At 39.8% G+C, this 19,515-nt stretch overlaps 2 protein-coding genes, 1 long non-coding RNA gene and 1 other non-coding gene across 5 annotated transcripts; 3 read left to right on the top strand and 1 right to left on the bottom strand.

Annotated features, from left to right (window-relative positions):
- The first annotated feature begins 2,373 nt into the window (after nucleotides 1–2,373).
- Nucleotides 2,374–3,553, top strand: LOC120742583 (pleckstrin homology domain-containing family F member 2-like). Its single transcript, XM_040045980.1, has 2 exons — nucleotides 2,374–2,680; nucleotides 2,950–3,553. Exons 1-2 carry the CDS (start codon nucleotides 2,434–2,436, stop codon nucleotides 3,540–3,542), a joined length of 840 nt encoding a protein of 279 aa, XP_039901914.1. The 5' UTR covers nucleotides 2,374–2,433; the 3' UTR covers nucleotides 3,543–3,553.
- A 7,344-nt stretch (nucleotides 3,554–10,897) lies between these two features.
- Nucleotides 10,898–10,999, bottom strand: LOC120742611. The gene has a single exon (XR_005697901.1). It is a non-coding gene; the product is annotated as a U6 spliceosomal RNA (small nuclear RNA).
- A 1,081-nt stretch (nucleotides 11,000–12,080) lies between these two features.
- LOC120742539 lies at nucleotides 12,081–12,310 on the top strand. The gene is made up of 2 exons (XR_005697883.1): nucleotides 12,081–12,149; nucleotides 12,259–12,310. It is a non-coding gene; the product is annotated as an uncharacterized LOC120742539 (long non-coding RNA).
- A 5,688-nt stretch (nucleotides 12,311–17,998) lies between these two features.
- Nucleotides 17,999–19,515, top strand: LOC120742536 (pleckstrin homology domain-containing family F member 2-like). 2 transcript variants are annotated; one of them, XM_040045904.1, is made up of 3 exons: nucleotides 17,999–18,316; nucleotides 18,585–19,199; nucleotides 19,301–19,515. In XM_040045904.1, exons 1-2 carry the CDS (start codon nucleotides 18,070–18,072, stop codon nucleotides 19,175–19,177), a joined length of 840 nt encoding a protein of 279 aa, XP_039901838.1. In that variant the 5' UTR covers nucleotides 17,999–18,069; the 3' UTR covers nucleotides 19,178–19,199; nucleotides 19,301–19,515. The 2 variants fall into 2 exon arrangements, with proteins under 2 accessions (XP_039901838.1, XP_039901837.1); XM_040045903.1 differs by having other exon boundaries at nucleotides 18,000–18,316; nucleotides 18,585–19,515.

Genomic DNA, 19,515 nt, shown 5'->3' with positions numbered 1-19,515 from the left:
CCACATTTTCATGGGAGCAGTAAAGAAAAAAAAGCAAAAACAAACGTTTCCAGTCATATAGCTACTTTACCGTTTACTGTTGTAAAATGTTTTATTCATTCGATAATAAATAGGTCATCTTTTACTCCCTGTCAGTCCAGAGCAACTTACTGGCAATGTTACTGGCATTTGTTTTCCCTCATTAAGATATGCACATGGCAACAGGACTTTGCAGCAGTGTGTTTATTTTTAAATGAACCAGCTGAGCTACTCAACAAGTCTCACGCATGTTTGACTTTGAAACTGTCGGCGTTTCCTGCTTCCTACAGAGCATTGCATCATTATTTCCTTTAACCTGTTTTTGCTTTTATCTACATTCATTTTGTGCCTTATACTAAAACACTTTTTTTGACCTTTTTTTTCTGAGGTCCATGAGAAGATCAAACAAAATATCTTCAGTATGAGAACATGTCTCTCTGCACATATAAAATACATTTTTAACACATTTTGGTTGTGATTTTTAAATTAAATGTACAGCAGCATAAGATTTGACAATTCTTCTGGTGTGACAACACAAATAATAAATTCTGCCTCCCTGATACTCAGAAATAAATATCTTAACAACTCTGTAAGCTTCCAAGCAAACATTCATTATGACTTTGTTGATCCCCTTACTTTGCCTTAAATATCCCTTACACTGTTGTGATTGTTATGAGTCGGCACTATATTACTGTTGCCCCTAGAGACAAAGCATGTACAAACTCCAAAACACTTACATAACATTTTTGTCATTCTGAAAACCCAACTTATTGGCAAGCTTTTAAAGCCTGAGCTGAGACTCTTGAGCAGCGCAACTTGTTCATACCAAAGACATGATGGATGAGTTGCGCTTTGAATGAGAGAACCGTAAACTTATCCAGGCCGTGGAGAATTCATTCCAAAGCACAACAGTGCCCTGGTTTAAACCAGGCTGGATCTCATTGGAGAAGGAACTATTCTGATCAAGCGCATCAGAAAATATTCTCACTCTTCAGTGGTAATTTGGTGTACGTCAGCATTGTTGTTAATGGTCACCTGAGATAAGATGCATAGGATGAGATGGGCCGCACTGTTGTCTCACAGCAAGAAGGTCCCGAGTTCGATTCCACCATCAGGCTGGGGTCTTTCTGTGTGGTGGTTAGACCTGGTAGAGCAGAACGCTGATCATTTTATTAAAGATGAAAGACTTTAGACAGTTTTTCAACTCTCAGTAATGCCATAGTGATCGTTTGATATATGGACCTGCAGCGGAGTTTAGGTCCAGACACGGCTAGTGACGTCAGACTGAACAATCGGATTGTTGTGCATTGTTTTTATTTATTCATTAATAAATAGGTTATCTTCTATTTTCAGTCCACAACTGACAATTTTACTGGCAACTGTTTACCCCATTGCGATAACAGAAACATCCAGGAATTCTGCCTTGTGCACACCCCATAGAAGCCTTTAGGCATGAAATAAATACCTCCTGTCAGCCTAATTTGCATAGTTAGTTTCTATATTTAGAACTGAATTAAAGAGGCCAAGGGCTTGGCAGCATAAAGCAGTGCACTGTGTTTGTTTTACATAATGTGGCTGGCTGAGTTTCATAACCTATTTTACTATGAATTTTAACTCTTTGATTGCTTTGTTATTCCATTTTAATCTGTTGTTTCATCAAGAAGCATTTTACAGGTTACCCTGACATAAAGTGTCACATTGCATGAGTTAGAGCTAAAAAAAACCCCACAAAATAAAAAGTTAAAAATGCTTCTTTTTTCTAAGGTCTGTGAGAATATGGAAAAACAAAAAACTTTAAAAATGAAAACATCTCACTCTAGAAGTCTTTTAGCAAGACGATAAGAATCATAAAGTCAGCCTGCCGGGCATCCCACCTCTAACCCAAAGGGTCAAAACTTATGTTCGCATTCTCCATAAAAATGCTCATACTGATTGAGCAATGTTGTGCAAGCATAATTTGTTTTGTTTTTTTCATTAAGGACGGGAAAAGAATTCTGACATTCCTGCACCTCTCTGTGAAGTGACTCTGCAGAGGGAGACAATCATACTGTTGATTTTACCGCACACTCTTCTGCCAAATAAGAATTAAGATTTTGTTTTGGAAATAGCAAGTGAAAGTTGTTGTTGCACAAAAGGGAGCTTTCCTCGTTTAAAGCAACTTATAAATATGTAATACTGTATAATCTTTCCACAATGAGGGACTCCACTTTTTTTTAAATGTTTTTTCTTTCTTGATTGTTTTGTTTGACCAGTTTCTATTTTTCCAGTAAGTACTGCCTCACTACTCCCTTTTCTTGCCTTCCAGTATAACATGTTTGTCACTTGGACCGCCCCGTTACATCACCACCAATAGTTTAAAAAGGCACTCTGGAGTTCAGACACTATCAAGCTGCACAACTTGTTCACACCAAAGAAATGATGGATCACCCAACCTTTGAACGAGAGAACCAAGAGCGTGTGCAGGCGGTGGAGAGTTCATTCCATCAAGCAGGGAAGCCCTTGTCCAAGCCGGGCCGGATTCTAATCGGAGAGGGAACTGTGTTAAAGCAGGGTCGCAAGAAGATACAGCAGAAAATCCTCTTCCTCTTCACTGATATTCTGGTGTACGGCAGCATTGTTGTGCCTGGTCGCTGGTACAAAAAGCAGAAGATCATCCCTTTAGGTGAGACATTCATCTGCATTTCCTGCAGCTAACCTACTGTGAGAAGATTAATGTGAAACTGCCAAAAAACAATTTTATGACTGAAGAGAAAGAAATATAGACAAAAGCTTCAAGAAGAGCCAACACTATTGAATACTGTCCATAATATGACTGGCAAGTAGAAAATAGCAAGTGTGCTGTGCTAATTTAACTTCATATGTTCAGCTTTCTGCTCATACCACTTTATCCATGTAATTTTTATGTTGTTATCAAATTCACTATGATTTTAGAGGACATTGAGCTGGAAGACCTGGAGGACAGTGACATATTCAAGCATCAGTGGCTGATCCGAACACCGAGCAAGTCTTTTTTTGTGTCCGCCCCTTCATACGAGGAGAAGAAGGCCTGGATAGAGCACATCAATGAATGCCGGTCCAGCCTAATGCAGGGCACCAGCCGCAAACCTTCCAAGAAGTTTGCTGTTTCCTGGATTCCTGATCCGGCTGCTTGCAAATGCATGCGGTGCCTCTCTACAAAGTTTGGTGGGGTCAATCGTCGACACCACTGCAGGAATTGCGGCTTCTTGGTCTGCAATTCATGCTCCAAGCAACGTGCCGTTATCGATCACATCCACCCCACTAAAAAGCTGAGGATCTGCAGTTTCTGCTACAAGAATATTAATGAAGAGAAGTTTCGCGACAGAGGAGACAGCGCCGGGAAAAGCAGCTCAGAGGAGGAAGAGTTTTGTCCTTCTGAGGAAAATGAGAAAGTGGAGGAAGGAGAGATAGGGATCTATTCTCCCAGCAACTGGCTGGACACCAAAAACGGGACTTGGGAACGACTGAGCATTTATGATTACCCAAAGTCAATACCATCACAGTAGCCAATAAACTGCAACAAAGACGCTTTTGAATGGATTCAGATTACAGAAAGTTGATTTTCTTACATGAAGTTACGTAAATGTAAAGATAAATGTGACGACGTATTATTTGTTTGTGTCTATTTGTGTTTTAATCTTAGGCTGTACACGCAACAATTTGCACTGTAAATAACAAATCAGGAGTGAGTCGAAAAAATCATTTTAAAAAGACAAGAATATATCATCTTTGTACATATTCAGTGCCATTAACCATGCTTGTTAAATGAATGATGCTCCATCTGCCTGTCACTTTGCTGCTGGAACAGCTGAATTTCACAATAAAGGATATTTCTATTCCAAAATGCACTGTCTTCTCCCTGTGCATGTGACTCTGAATGCACGTTTCTTTGTTTGAATGCATGTAAAGTATTTGCATCCAGTATCTGCTCTTTTGCTGCTCCTTAACCTCAACAATAAAGTGCAGATAATCAATTTGTGAGAGATGTTATTACAACACTGAAATCTCTCATCATTTAGTAATAAGTCCTCTGTTTAGCCCTCAGAGTCTTATTGGAGCATTTTACAGTGTTTTCTTTTACTTCTGTGACTTTTTGGGTTTTTTTATTGTGCAAGTCAAGGTCAGTGAAGTAACCGTATATAGTTCCTCACCCACTTAGGGTATACATTTTTCCAATAAGCATGTATATAAAAACCATTCGGGAAAACACACAGAACCTTTACAGCACCATTGATTTATCATCATTTTTCTTCTCACTGGCATTTTTCATAAATATAACATACAAACATACATATCAAACTGTAGCACGTCCTAGTGTTACAGTACTTGATGACGCTGCTATAATAATGCGGTAATAACAGAATGTGGCTAAACATTTACACTTCTTTTTTTGTTTTGTTTTGTTTTGTTTTGTTTTAGAGATATCATGGCTCCTTAGATCCGTCTGGTCAATGTCTAATACCTGCTGCTAATTTTAAGTAAACAGGTCACCATCTTTATACTACACATTTCACTAATTTCTAAAAATTCAACAATCTTTTGAGTTTTTCTAATGCAAGGGTTTCATTAAGTTACCCCTGTTTGATGTTATGACGATCAGTGTTGGTCAAGTTACTTGAAAAAAAATAATTAGTAACTAATTACTGATTACATTTCCAAAAAAACGTAATCCCGTTACTTTACTGACTGCTTATTTTCAAAAGTAGTTAGTTACTCAGTTACTTAGTTACTTTTTAAAAACATGCAATAGATCTTTCAGCCCAATTCTACTTTTTCTGCATAATACATCATACAAAATGTAATCAAATAAAAAAGTATCTTTTCAAAACTTGTTTTATGTTAGGTGAGGCTGTGTGCAGGCAGGAATAGGACCCAAGGTGCAGACTCCGGAGACAGAACTTAAACCAAAACAGCTTTAATGTTAAACTCAAATATAACATAACTGGAAAAATCAAAATAAACTTACACCGGAGGAATGACAGAACACACAGCTACGAAAACGGTAGATCACGAAACAGAGAAACACAGGGCTTAAATACACAGAGGGAGCAATCAGGGAATGGGTAACAGGAGGGAAACACAGCTGGGGCAAATCAGGCCTAACGAGACAAGGGGAAGCAAAACCAGACACATTAACATCAGACATGGACTTTCAAAGTAAAACAGGAAACACATAACACAAACTGAACAAAGACACAGACTCGCACGCACTGCAACAGAGGGAACAGAGACGTGGGACCAGGGCAGACACAGACACTGACTGGACACGGGGATATAGGAACTAAGGATACACAGAGACGCGAACTAGACAAGGGGATACAGCTGACAGGGGAGACAGAGCAGCTAAAGAAGACAGAGACATAAACCATAAGACAGAACTCAAAGAAACCAAAGACTAAAAAGTATAAATAATATAATAAACTCAAATACCCTGGGTCAACGACCCAGGCATCCTAACATTTTATTAGTTTTAATCTTTTAACTTTGTGCACATTGCATCAAGCAAAAATTAAATTATATGCAACAGTCGTTGACAATTAAACCTATTTTCTGCATATTCCAGAATATAAAATAAGATATATTTTTTTCTGTTTACACTCACTCTTTCAAATAGATGCAAGTAAAACACTCCCTTACTTTACTCATTACTTGAAAAAAGTAATCGGATTACAATGATACATTACTTGTAACGTGTTACTGCCCATCTCTGATGATGACAAGTGTGTGAGTAGCTAAGGCCAAAAACACCCAGTTTCCTGAATTCTTGAAGAACGCTGAAGTTTGAAATACTTCAGGCTGATCGAGCTGATGCGGTGATCTCACTGCATTATCTGCCACATAACCTGATCTTTGCTGATTGACTGGAAGAAATTCACCTGGTTCTACGAAATCACAGTGAGTCATAACGAGGTCAATGTTGATGTCCATTTAAGTTACCAAAAATGGCTCCTTGTGCAGTGAAGGGTTTATTAGACTGAGAGGCAAACTGCTTCTCGCTCAGTCATGTGGAATGGTTTCCACAGAACCCATTTAATACCAGCACTAGTACTGATATACTGATCAGCACAGAGCATGAAGTACAAATAAATACTTGTTGGTTTAAGAAAAAATACATGAATCCCTTTTGAGAAGTTTAATAGAAGTACAGCCACAAAGACTAGAACACCTAGTGTTCAAAAGTAAAATTACCATATTGTCGGGATGCTTGGGGCTTCCCATGCTTTAATTACAATATGATCAGACACATAGAGCTATTTGTCTGTTTGTATATCTGTCAGCGAATTTCCTGAAAGTGGGTGAAGAGGTGGAGCATGAGGAAATGAAGATCTTGGTACAGATTCAGACTGCTTACTTGAAATATGAAAAATAGGCCACTGGCTTTGGCAGATGATGTGCTGCTTTAACTGTTGAAAGTTTATCCCCTCACCTGTCAGTATCTTGGATATATGGCCTGTCTGTCTGTCTGCGAGCCAACAATGATTAAATGATAAATGATAAATGGACTCAAAGCGCTCTGTCATGTCATAACATGTCATCGTTTCAGGTTTCTGCAGTGTATTTGTTCTGTTTGATCCTTGTTACATTGGCTGTGTTTATGGTTTTTCCAGCCTCCGGCCTGAACGTTTGTCTTCATGTGTTAGTTTTTCATGTTTTTGTCATTTCCTGTTTTAGTCTGTAGGTTAGGTTTTTTTCTGTCTTTTTCAAGCCTTTTTCCTGCTTTTGTTCCTCTCATTTTTGACTGAAAGCCCCATCGTCATTACTCTCACCTGTGTTTCATCGTATAATTAGGCCCGCCAATTTAATGCAGTTTCCTTGTATTAAAATATCTCTGGGATTAAATGTTAAGTTAAAGGTGGTAACTTTCTTTAAGCTGACAGAAAGAGTCTGACCCCTTTGAGATCAGGTGCGCTGTATGTGACCCACAGTGTAGTATAAGTTTGACATCCCTGGTTTAGATCCAGTTTGTAGTCTGGATGGGAGGAGTCATTTATGGTGTTGTGAGCCTTCTTCGAGCTGCTATTCCAGGGTATGTTGAGAGTGGAGGAGAGCTGGGCATACAAGATGCCCAGCTCTCTGTGAGTTTTGAAACTCTGCAGCTTTGAGTTGACAGAGCGTTGGTGATTTTTACACACTATAGACTCAGCACTCAGCGAGAACACGTTCTAAAAGTTCATGGCTAAGTTGCTGTGGTTCCACTTTGCAACAATAGCACTAACAGCTGATTGTTGTACATGTAGGACCAAAGAAATTTCACAAACTAACTTGTTGCAACTGTTGCATCCTATCACACTATCACACTCAAATTCAGTGAGCTCTTAAGAACAACCCGTTCATTCACAAACAATATGTTATAAAGGCAGACTGCATGGCTTGGTACTACATTTTACACACCTATGGCCACAGGACTGAAAACATCTAAATTCAAAGATTCAAAGAGTTTGGCCCAATACTTTTGTCAACGTAGTGGATAGTCTTGACTTTCCCCTTTGTTAAGGTGTTCAGCTGTCTTCCTTTTTCTTGTGCTCAGGTGTTGGATTCCTGTTCTGTTTTATTTCCTTGTGCACAGCTCTTTGGGACTTTTTCCTGTTTTTGCATTACGGCAGTAAAGGTGCATATTTGTTATTTACCTTCCTTATGTGCCCTGCACTTCTTACTTCTTACCTTACCGTCTTCTTACCAGGTTTGAAGGTGTGCCAATGAATAGATAGAGTATCTTCTGTTCTTTCACTGATGGATGAACAATTTCTTTGACAGACATTTGTGTGGGTAATCTTTCAAATATGTAACAGCACAGCTTTTTATTGGAACTGCTCCATAGCTTTAATGTTTCTTGACACGGGCCTGAGGCAAAAGCTTCATAATCTCAAAATCAATAAAACTTTAACCTCCTTCCATCATTTTTTGTGCTTTAAATGATTACTTTATTTTTTTTAATGGTTTAAACCCTTGCAGAACTTTTTTTTGACGGTGTACCTTTGTTTTGTTTTTCTAACTAAATGGTGACACCGTCACATCTTCTGTAAACATCCAGCTCTTTCTTAGAATGAAGAGCAACCTGTTTATGACCACATGGAACAAGGAAATGTTGTCTCTTTTATACACTTACCGAAATCCACATTGCACAGTCCAGTCATTGTTTCTCTCTTGTTATGTACAGGGAGTGCAGAATTATTAGGCAAATGAGTATTTTGTCCACATCATCCTCTTCATGCATGTTGTCTTACTCCAAGCTGTATAGGCTCGAAAGCCTACTACCAATTAAGCATATTAGGTGATGTGCATCTCTGTAATGAGAAGGGGTGTGGTCTAATGACATCAACACCCTATATCAGGTGTCCATAATTATTAGGCAACGTCCTTTCCTTTGGCAAAATGGGTCAAAAGAAGGACTTGACAGGCTCAGAAAAGTCAAAAATAGTGAGATATCTTGCAGAGGGATGCAGCAGTCTCAAAATTGCAAAGCTTTTGAAGCGTGATCATCGAACAATCAAGCGTTTCATTCAAAATAGTCAACAGGGTCGCAAGAAGCGTGTGGAAAAACCAAGGCGCCAAATAACTGCCCATGAACTGAGAAAAGTCAAGCGTGCAGCTGCCAAGATGCCACTTGCCACCAGTTTGGCCATATTTCAGAGCTGCAACATCACTGGAGTGCCCAAAAGCACAAGGTGTGCAATACTCAGACACATGGCCAAGGTAAGAAAGGCTGAAAGACGACCACCACTGAACAAGACACACAAGCTGAAACGTCAAGACTGGGCCAAGAAATATCTCAAGACTGGTTTTTCTAAGGTTTTATAGACTGATGAAATGAGAGTGAGTCTTGATGGGCCAGATGGATGGGCCCGTGGCTGGATTGGTAAAGGGCAGAGAGCTCCAGTCCGACTCAGACGCCAGCAAGGTGGAGGTGGAGTACTGGTTTGGGCTGGTATCATCAAAGATGAGCTTGTGGGGCCTTTTCGGGTTGAGGATGGAGTCAAGCTCAACTCCCAGTCCTACTGCCAGTTTCTGGAAGACGCCTTCTTCAAGCAGTGGTACAGGAAGAAGTCTGCATCCTTCAAGAAAAACATGATTTTCATGCAGGACAATGCTCCATCACACGCGTCCAAGTACTCCACAGCGTGGCTGGCAAGAAAGGGTACAAAAGAAGAAAAACTAATGACATGGCCTCCTTGTTCACCTGATCTGAACCCCATTGAGAACCTGTGGTCCATCATCAAATGTGAGATTTACAAGGAGGGAAAACAGTACACCTCTCTGAACAGTGTCTGGGAGGCTGTGGTTGCTGCTGCACGCAATGTTGATGGTGAACAGATCAAAACACTGACAGGATCCATGGATGGCAGGCTTTTGAGTGTCCTTGCAAAGAAAGGTGGCTATATTGGTCGCTGATTTGTTTTTGTTTTGTTTTTGAATGTCAGAAATGTATATTTGTGAATGTGGAGATGTTATATTTGTTTCACTGGTAAAAATAAATAATTGAAATGGGTATATATTTGTTTTTTGTAAAGTTGCCTAATAATTATGCACAGTAATAGTCACCTGCACACACAGATATCCCCCTAAAATAACTAAAACTAAAAACAAACTAAAAACTACTTCCAAAAACATTCAGCTTTGATATTAATGAGTTTTTTGGGTTCATTGAGAACATGGTTGTTGTTCAATAATAAAATTATTCCTCAAAAATACAACTTGCCTAATAATTCTGCACTCCCTGTAATGCCATTCGATTTTTTTTGTTTTTGTTTTTTAAACCATCTGGGTTCATGTTGCTTAAGCAAAAGTTCTTTTAGTGATACAACAACAAAGCAGATACTGTATGCCATAAACAGTATAGAGTGAGAATGCATGTCAATGTTATTTAAAAAACACTATAAAAGGGTATGAATGTGTGTGTGAATGGGTGAATGAGGCATGTTTCATAAAGTGCTCTGAGTGTGCAAGTGGAGCAGAGAAGTGCTGTATAAAAAACAGACAATTTACATTTATGTATTATTATATATTATATAATTGTCCCTTTTTGTTTTATTTAAAATCTTCTTTCAGATGTAACTGTTTTCTGTTTTCAAGACCGCAACAAAACGAATGTCAAAAACTGACCACAGGGTGATATATCAAACTAAAACGTCTTAAATCCATTTCTGAGGCTGGGACAGACAGTGCGTTGCATGTGGATTGATGAGCATGAGCCAACAAAAATGTCACCACAGACTAAGGCACTGCAAACTAACAGAGCATAACAGAGATTTTTATACAGACACCTTTTGGAAAGAAGTTATTACTGCAACAGATCTCTCTAGCGATTGACTTTGGAGCTGTACATAGCTGGTTCCACGGCAAAAGGGGGACACCTATTGGTGAAAGTGGGTAGTGCAGCGGGTTCAGTACAGTGAGTAGAAAGAGAGAATTTGCTACTCTCCGGGCCATTTATAAAATAAGCACAACTTATGAAATCCAGTAGTTTTCAAATACAATGAGCTGCTGTGATATGCTGTGTCAAATAAAACCACTTTTGCTCTGTTTTGACGTATTTTCGTATGATCATTACGCACCACTTTGATGGAGTAATTATGTGGATGCCTAAATATTAAAAAAGCCGCCATAACTGAGGTTGAACTGAGGGAAAAACTCACTAAAAACAATTATTACAGTGATTTTTAACAGTAGGTACATAAATGCGTGATTTAACATGACAGGTTGCGTGGTTGCTATGCGTCTCCAGGTTCTATTTGCATTGCATCTTTTGGTATAGTTCAGACAGATTATGTCCTTATGTCCTCAAAGCTTCTGCTTTTGGGCCTTTTAAACTAAAGTTTTAATCTCCTTCTTCATTGTGGCTTATGCTACAATTATTCACCTGACAAGACAGTCACCTCTGGATAGAGGTCCCTCATTACACAGGGGCCATGCTAATCTTCTCTGTATCGTATCCAATTTAGCGTACGCGCTTGCCAAAGCAAGCACCTCATTACACCACAGCCTAATGTTGATCTTGAACTCATTACCCCCCCCCCCCCCCCACACACACACACACACAAGGCAGGGCTCTCCTATTATTGCAGCTTGCTTTTCTTTATATCCTACACGTAATTTTAAACCATATAAGTGCCACACGTGACCAAGCTTAGCCAGTTACAAAGGTATTTTGTGCATCTGCATTGTTCAAAAATGGCAATAAGCAGCAATGATTATAACAGAAATTAGAGTTTAATACAACATGGACTTTGGTGTTTGCTTAGCTTATGCAAATTATTATTTGACATGTCATTTGGGGGTATGCAGCAGTGAAGCTCTAACACGACGAGCCCATAAGTTGACACGTCTTTTATTACACTGACCTTGATGCATTGTCCTGGTTTTAGTTCTTATGATTTTATGTGAACATGTTGGATATTTTTTGTCGTTACAATCACTGTGGACAAAATATTCAACCATGCAAGTGGTTTAAGTAGTTTATGGACATATGAAAGGGTTTGTTATTTTTTAAATGTTTCATGAACTACTAACTGATGTCTGCATTACTGTCATTTTTGTGTATACCTGCAGCTTACGGTGCCCGATCACCTCAAAGACCATAATTATTGTAAGAGAAACACTGCATGCCAGGCCCGTGATGCAAAGAAACCCAGAGCCAGCAGGAAACAACCGTGCTGCAGCAAGGACCAGGTTGGATGTGTAAAATTTCAGGAACAGAATCATTTGAGGGTTTTGGAGTTTGGACTTCATTGTGGTTCATCAAATTTAGATTTTTGTCTTGTTTGAAAAAAATGAGGTCGCTATTAACTACTGACATTCCCTTGTGTGCTTCTGACCTTTCCCCAGGTTGTTAATTCAACCCAGAGGCCCCGGCGCCATGACAGAACAGTCAGTCAGCCCCGGAAAAGGAAGCGAAGCCCAGCATCCAGTTCTTCCCAACCTCCAAAGACCTCAGTGCCTCCCTCTGCAATCTCACATGATGACCTGCCAGTGGCAAAAAAATTGCCCTCCAGACCCGAGCCATGCAGTACCGACCACCAGCCAACCAGCTCCAGTGACAGCACTTTAAAAATCTACAACCTTTCAGTGGAAGATTATCAGCGAGTCTACCATGAGGTGGTAGATAGCATGCTGACGTACGTTTGTCTCCAAATGTCCTGTCACTTTTTAAAATCGCCAGCTCTAAAATGGTTACAGTATGGTTTTTGACCACATGCATCATTTTGATTGAATTTCTTCTTGCAGGTCCAAGAATGGCCGCAAACATCCTTACAGTTTAGAGCTGGGGAGAAGCATTAAAAAAAAGCTGTGGGAGAGACTGAATCGTCCTATGGTGGAGACATCAGAATCAGAATCAGAATCAGAATCAGAATACTTTATTAATCCCTGGGGGAAATTATTTTTTGTTACAGTGCTCCATTTTAAACCAACATTAAGACAAGACAGACAATACACTAACTAAGAATAGTACAATATATACATATATACACATACATACTTCACTCATAAATAAATAGTTGGAAAAGAAACATGTGTAGTTGTAGCAGCAAACAGTGTGTTAAGTGGATGCGTTGTACAGGGAGATGGCCACAGGCAGGAATGATTTCCTGTGTCGTTCAGTGGTGCTTTTCGGTAATCTCAGTCTCTCACTGAACGTGCTCCTGTGACTGACCAGCATGTCATGGAGTGGGTGGGAGGTGTTATCCAACATTGTCTTTATCTTGGACAGCATCCGCCTCTCCGACACCACCTTGAGGGTGTCAAGCTCCATCCCCACAACATTACTGGCCTTACGGATTAGTTTATTAAGTCTGTTGGCATCTGCGACCCTCAGCCTGCTCCCCCAGCATGCAACAGCATAGAGGATCGCACTGGCCACAACAGACTCATAGAAAATCCTCAGCATTTTCTGGCATATGTTGAAGGACCTCAGTCGCCTCAAAAAATAGAGACGACTCTGGCCCTTCCTGTAAAGTGCTGTGGTGTTTTTAGCCCAGTCCAGTTTATTGTCAATGTGTACTCCAAGGTATTTATAGTCCTCCACGATGTCAACACTGACCCCCTGGATTGAAACAGGGGTCAAGTGTTTCCTGGTCTTCCTGAAGTCCACGATCAGTTCCTTGGTCTTTGCCACGTTGAGCTGCAGATGATTCTGCTCACACCACGTGACAAAGGAGTCGACCACAGCCCGGTACTCTGTCTCATCATCCCTGCTGATGCATCCAACCACCGCAGAGTCATCAGAAAACTTCTGAAGATGGCAGGTCTCTGTGCATCAACCAACGAGAACGGACTTGAAGAAATTGACATTGTGTATGGGCAAAAAGTCAAAATCCCACAATATGATTTTCTGTAAATAGTTCACATGTGACTTTGATTAAAATGTAATTTCTGCACAAGTTTGTGTTTCTGTGTATTATAGATATATTCCACTGTGTGTTTGGACAACTGTTTAAGGTCACTGCTGAGAAAATTCATAAAACCTTCATAGGACTTTTATTTTGAAAAATCACTACTTATATTATTATTTATCTGACTCAAAAGGGCTCATTTGAAGTCCTTCTTGACCATGATATATATTCAGGCACTGTGAACAAAACTTAACATCCAACTTTAATTCACTCGCACCTTTGTCTTTTTAAAGACAACACATTACTTAACTTCCTTGAATAAAGTGCAGAATGCTAGAGATTTATGTCCTTCTGTTTGCATACTAAATATTCAATAATCATTCATGTTCTCTAATGACCGGTGCCCAGTGTTGTGCCAAAAAGTGATCGTTTGCCAAAGTGATTTCTGGTATTTGCCAAAAAAGATTTGACGGTAACAGATGTAAATGACTTGCTGTCATATAATCTGTCAAACGTTTCTCTCATGAATGAGATCAATTCATTTTCATCAAAAAAGAAACTTCCTTTCATCAGATGTGACTTTTATTCAGCTTTCATTTATTCAGGTAAAAAGTGTCGCTGACATTAAAAATGTCGTTTTCAAACGAGGTCTGGCCTGGAGGGCTGCAGAAGTTACAAAAAAATCACAGTCCTTTAAAAAACTGTGATGTTCTTCAAGTGGCCGAAAAGGACTGGATGGATCTTTATAATGTAGGTACAATAAAGCAGATTCATAGAGCTGCTTTAAAATTTGATATAACATATAACCCATTTTTAAACTCTGTTTACTGCAGCCTATTTAACAATATAAGCAACTATATAAAAACATAAAAAGAGATCTAGACATAAAAAAAACACGCAAAAAGTGATTGGCATACGATCACTTTTTGGCACATCAGTGCAGCGAGGTTGTAATTGCTGCTTGTAACCATCAGGGGGCAGTATCGCTAGATTGCAGTCTTGGAACCTGTAACGAGAATCACCCTTCATTATCATTAGAGTTACATTGCGCCACACAATATGAATATGATAAAGTCCTAGTATATGTACAAATGCTATGAAGTGACGTTTTAAATAATACCGTTCGCCCAGTTAGTTTTATTTTTCTTTCTTTTCTTATTATTAAATATTAAACTTTATTAAGAAACAGTATACAGAACATGTATACAATCAGAACAAAATTAACATATGCCAGGGGGTGTAATACAAAGAATTACAAACATTCACATAATTTGTGATTACTACAAATAGTAATAGTTTTCATAGCTTTTTTGTTAAGTGATCCACTAATCAATTTTATGTAACATAAAACATCATTATAGTAATGTTTAAAATGAGGTTTTTTGTTACTGTATTTGCATTTGTGAAAATAAAATTTAGCTAAGATAACTAACAAGTTTATTATAAAGTAAACATCTTCTTTTTTTTGCCTTCGAAAGAAAGAAAATACAACATTTTCCCATTTCACAGTAAAGTCTTTATAGAGATGTCCAGCAATGAATCTACTGAAGTCTTTCCAAAATGTTCTAGCGTATGAACAGATCCAGAAGAGGGAAAAGGGTAACACCACCTGGGTCTGGGTGCGGTTCCCCCCTCCAGGGGCAAGGGTACCTAGACCCGGTTTGTAGAGTATGCTTGGGGAGTGTGATCGTGTGTACAGCGTCTCTTTATGTCTGTCTCCACGTTGGTTGAGTGTGGAATAGTGCATATGAGAGCATGAGGGTGGGAATGGATGTTTGTATCTGTGTGTGCCTGTATGTCTGTGTCTATATGTCAGGTTGGGTGTCAGGCGCCACCTCTCTGGGGACATTTCAGGCCCTCCAAGGTATGGAGGCCTATCTCCCCCCACCACCACTTCCCCTGCCAGTGGCGGACTCCCTCAGACATCGGTGCGTTGGTGGTTCTTTGTGTCCGGGGATGGGCGTCCAGGTACACACCGGCTCACTCCTTGGCGGCCGCTTATCGGGGCCTGGAGCCTGGGGCTCGCTCGGGCCACTTCGGAGGTGGGGTGCCCCCGGCCTCTCGGCCTGGGGCTCGGTCACTCAGGCACGGCTGGCTGCCGGCGGAGCTCACGGGCGCGTCACTGCAACTCCCCCTGGCTTCTGCTCCGCGGCTGCTGAGTGAGCCCTCATCTGGGACTCTCCTCAGCTCTTTCTGGGACAGTGGCGCGGCTGCCCCTCTGTTGGTCTTCTTGTGTTCTGGGGGCCTCTGGATGTCTGGAGTTTTGATCTCCTCCATACCTGCTTCATGCCCTGGAGGACGGGGCTGTGGCCCCCCCACACCCTCTAGCAGATTATTACATGAAGGAACCTTTTAAAAAAAGAAAAACAAGCGCGTCCATGCTCACAGGTGTACACACGGGTGATCACACCCACAAACTACACCCTTTTTGGCTCCTACCTCAAAGCACACTGTGTTCTGTTGATCTTATGTGCTGCACAATAATGTTTAATATTTAGTGTTTACTGTCATATTCCCATATATCATTGTGATGTTGTTTATTCTATTACTCTTGTTCTCTTCTGCTTGTTTTCTTTTTTCTTTCTCAGCAGGTGATCCAGGTGATCGATATATGCATTTTTTATTTTTTTTTCTCTGCCCGTTCTGTTGGTTTTTGTCTTTTGCCCTTCTCCCCCGTCCCTCTTCTCAGCTGTTTCTCTTTCCCTCTTTCTTTCTCCCCTTCTTTCCCCCAGTCAAGTCTGTCCCGTATTCAGTAAGTGAAAATAAAATAAACAATAAAAGGTGAATCAAATGGACCATTACAGCAAGGCTGGGATGGTCAATTTGGTAAAGTAAATCCGTTGGGCATCTTTCTTTGCCTTTAGACAACAATTCTGATGGCAAAAGAGCCAAACGGGACAGGCAAAAAAAAAAAAAAAAAAAAAAAAAAAAAAAACCAGATCCAGAAGAGGTGTTGCACAGTCTCAGGATGGCTTCCACAAAATCCACAGTTCACATTTATGTCCCTTTTGAACTTTGTCATGTAATGATTAGCAGGATAGAATTTATGCAGTATTTTAAATGAGACTTCCTTCACTTTATTCGTTACCAGATACTTGTTAGGAATTGTCCATACTCTTTTCCAGTTAATGCCACTGACAAAGAAATTCCAATAAGAGACCACATGTGGGATAGTTAGAGATTCTGTCTGGAACAAAGCACGAATATTCTTATTACTTTTACTGTGGTTTGCTAGACAGATTCTTCCTATGTGTGAATACAAAGGGTTGGGGAGAGAAACAGATGATATGCAAGGTTGAATACCTTTAAAAAGCATTCTAATACCCGCAGGTATTGCATCAAATAATATGGCATATTCTTTGGGTGTGGCTGGAAATTTATAGGTGTTTAAGAATTCTGAATAGGACATAAGCTGCCCATTAGGATTAAACAGCTGATTCACTAAAACAATCCGTTTCTCAACCCACCTAGAAAAAAATAATGATTTATTTTTATACACTATGTTCCTATTATTCCAAATTGAATACGTATGGGGTGTAAATTTGTGTTTATATATAAGTGACCAAGCTAATAGAACTTGTTTGTGAAACATCGAAAGGTTTTCTGGAAGCTTATCTATATTATAATCACAACCTAAGATAAAACTTAGACCACCAAACTTAGAGAAAATGTAGTGAGGAATAAAATTCCAAATGGATACCGGATTTTTAAGAAAATGTTTAGCCCAATTAATCTTAAATGTATTGTTTAGAGTAGTAAAATCCAAAACATTGAGACCACGTATTCATCATCAATACACTTTTTCTGATGTAATATGTCCGGTTTTTCCAGAGGAAGTTGAAGAGCATTCGGTCAATATCCTTACAAGTTTTGCCGTCCACATGCAGAGAAATTGCTGCATAAGTCAGTCGAGACAGACCTTCTGCTTTTGAGAGCAATACCCTTCCTCTTAAACTTAAATCTCTCTGCAACCATTGATTTAATTTGGTTTGAGATTTTTTAATAATTGGGGGAAAATTTAGTAAAATTCTGTCTTTTGGATCTTTGCAGATAATCAGACCTAAATATGTTGCTTCATTTTTAACTGTTATATTACAAATACTCTGAACATTACACTCTTTAGTTAGTTTTATTTTTCTTTCACTGCTCGCTTGTTTTGATGACGTCAAAATCGCCTTTCCGTTTTCATTCGCGGCACTAAACATGGCGGACAGTTCGCGAAGCCACGGTGTTATATTCAATCCTGGGGGGGTTTGGATTTCTCTTTCAGGACGTACGCAAAACGTGTTGCATTGCTTTTGGCACACGGAGGTGTGCGTGTGTGTAGAGGGAGACAATCATACTGTTGATTTTACCGCACACTCTTCTGCTAAATAAGAATTAAGATTTTGTTTTGGAAATAGCAAGTGAAAGTTGTTGTTGCACAAAAGGGAGCTTCCCTCGTTTAAAACAACTTATAAATATGTAATACTGTATAATCTTTCCACAATGACTCCACTTTTTTTAAATGTTTTTTCTTTCTTGATTGTTTTGTTTGACCAGTTTCTATTTTTCCAGTAAGTACTGCCTCACTACTCCCTTTTCTTGCCTTCCAGTATAACATGTTTGTCACTTGGACCGCCCCGTTACATCACCACCAATAGTTTAAAAAGGCACTCTGGAGTTCAGACACTATCAAGCTGCACAACTTGTTCACACCAAAGAAATGATGGATCACCCAACCTTTGAACGAGAGAACCAAGAGCGTGTGCAGGCGGTGGAGAGTTCATTCCATCAAGCAGGGAAGCCCTTGTCCAAGCCGGGCCGGATTCTAATCGGAGAGGGAACTGTGTTAAAGCAGGGTCGCAAGAAGATACAGCAGAAAATCCTCTTCCTCTTCACTGATATTCTGGTGTACGGCAGCATTGTTGTGCCTGGTCGCTGGTACAAAAAGCAGAAGATCATCCCTTTAGGTGAGACATTCATCTGCATTTCCTGCAGCTAACCTACTGTGAGAAGATTAATGTGAAACTGCCAAAAAACTATTTTATGACTGAAGAGAAAGAAATATAGACAAAAGCTTCAAGAAGAGCCAACGCTATTGAATACTGTCCATAATATGACTGGCAAGTAGAAAATAGCAAGTGTGCTGTGCTAATTTAACTTCATATGTTCAGCTTTCTGCTCATACCACTTTATCCATGTAATTTTTATGTTGTTATCAAATCACTATGATTTTAGAGGACATTGAGCTGGAAGACCTGGAGGACAGTGACATATTCAAGCATCAGTGGCTGATCCGAACACCGAGCAAGTCTTTTTTTGTGTCCGCCCCTTCATACGAGGAGAAGAAGGCCTGGATAGAGCACATCAATGAATGCCGGTCCAGCCTAATGCAGGGCACCAGCCGCAAACCTTCCAAGAAGTTTGCTGTTTCCTGGATTCCTGATCCGGCTGCTTGCAAATGCATGTGGTGCCTCTCTACAAAGTTTGGTGGGGCCAATCGTCGACACCACTGCAGGAATTGCGGCTTCTTAGTCTGCAATTCATGCTCCAAGCAACGTGCCGTTATCGATCACATCCACCCCACTAAAAAGCTGAGGATCTGCAGTTTCTGCTACAAAAATATTAATGAAGAGAAGTTTCGCGACAGAGGAGACAGCGCCGGGAAAAGCAGCTCAGAGGAGGAAGAGTTTTGTCCTTCTGAGGAAAATGAGAAAGTGGAGGAAGGAGAGATAGGGATCTATTCTCCCAGCAACTGGCTGGACACCAAAAACGGGACTTGGGAACGACTGAGCATTTATGATTACCCAAAGTCAATACCATCACAGTAGCCAATAAACTGCAACAAAGACGCTTTTGGATGGATTCAGATTACACAAAGTTGATTTTCTTACATGAAGTTACGTAAATGTAAAGATAAATGTGACGACGTATTATTTGTTTGTGTCTATTTGTGTTTTAATCTTAGGCTGTACACGCAACAATTTGCACTGTAAATAACAAATCAGGAGTGAGTCGAAAAAATCATTTTAAAAAGACAAGAATATATCATCTTTGTACATATTCAGTGCCATTAACCATGCTTGTTAAATGAATAATGCTCCATCTGCCTGTCACTTTGCTGCTGGAACAGCTGAATTTCACAATAAAGGATATTTCTATTCCAAAA

Source organism: Simochromis diagramma, unplaced genomic scaffold (assembly GCF_900408965.1).
Source record: "Simochromis diagramma unplaced genomic scaffold, fSimDia1.1 OVJJ01000150.1, whole genome shotgun sequence".
Taxonomy (NCBI): domain Eukaryota; kingdom Metazoa; phylum Chordata; class Actinopteri; order Cichliformes; family Cichlidae; genus Simochromis; species Simochromis diagramma.
Note: the sequence above shows the minus strand (reverse complement) of the source record. Positions and strands in the feature narration are given on the sequence as shown.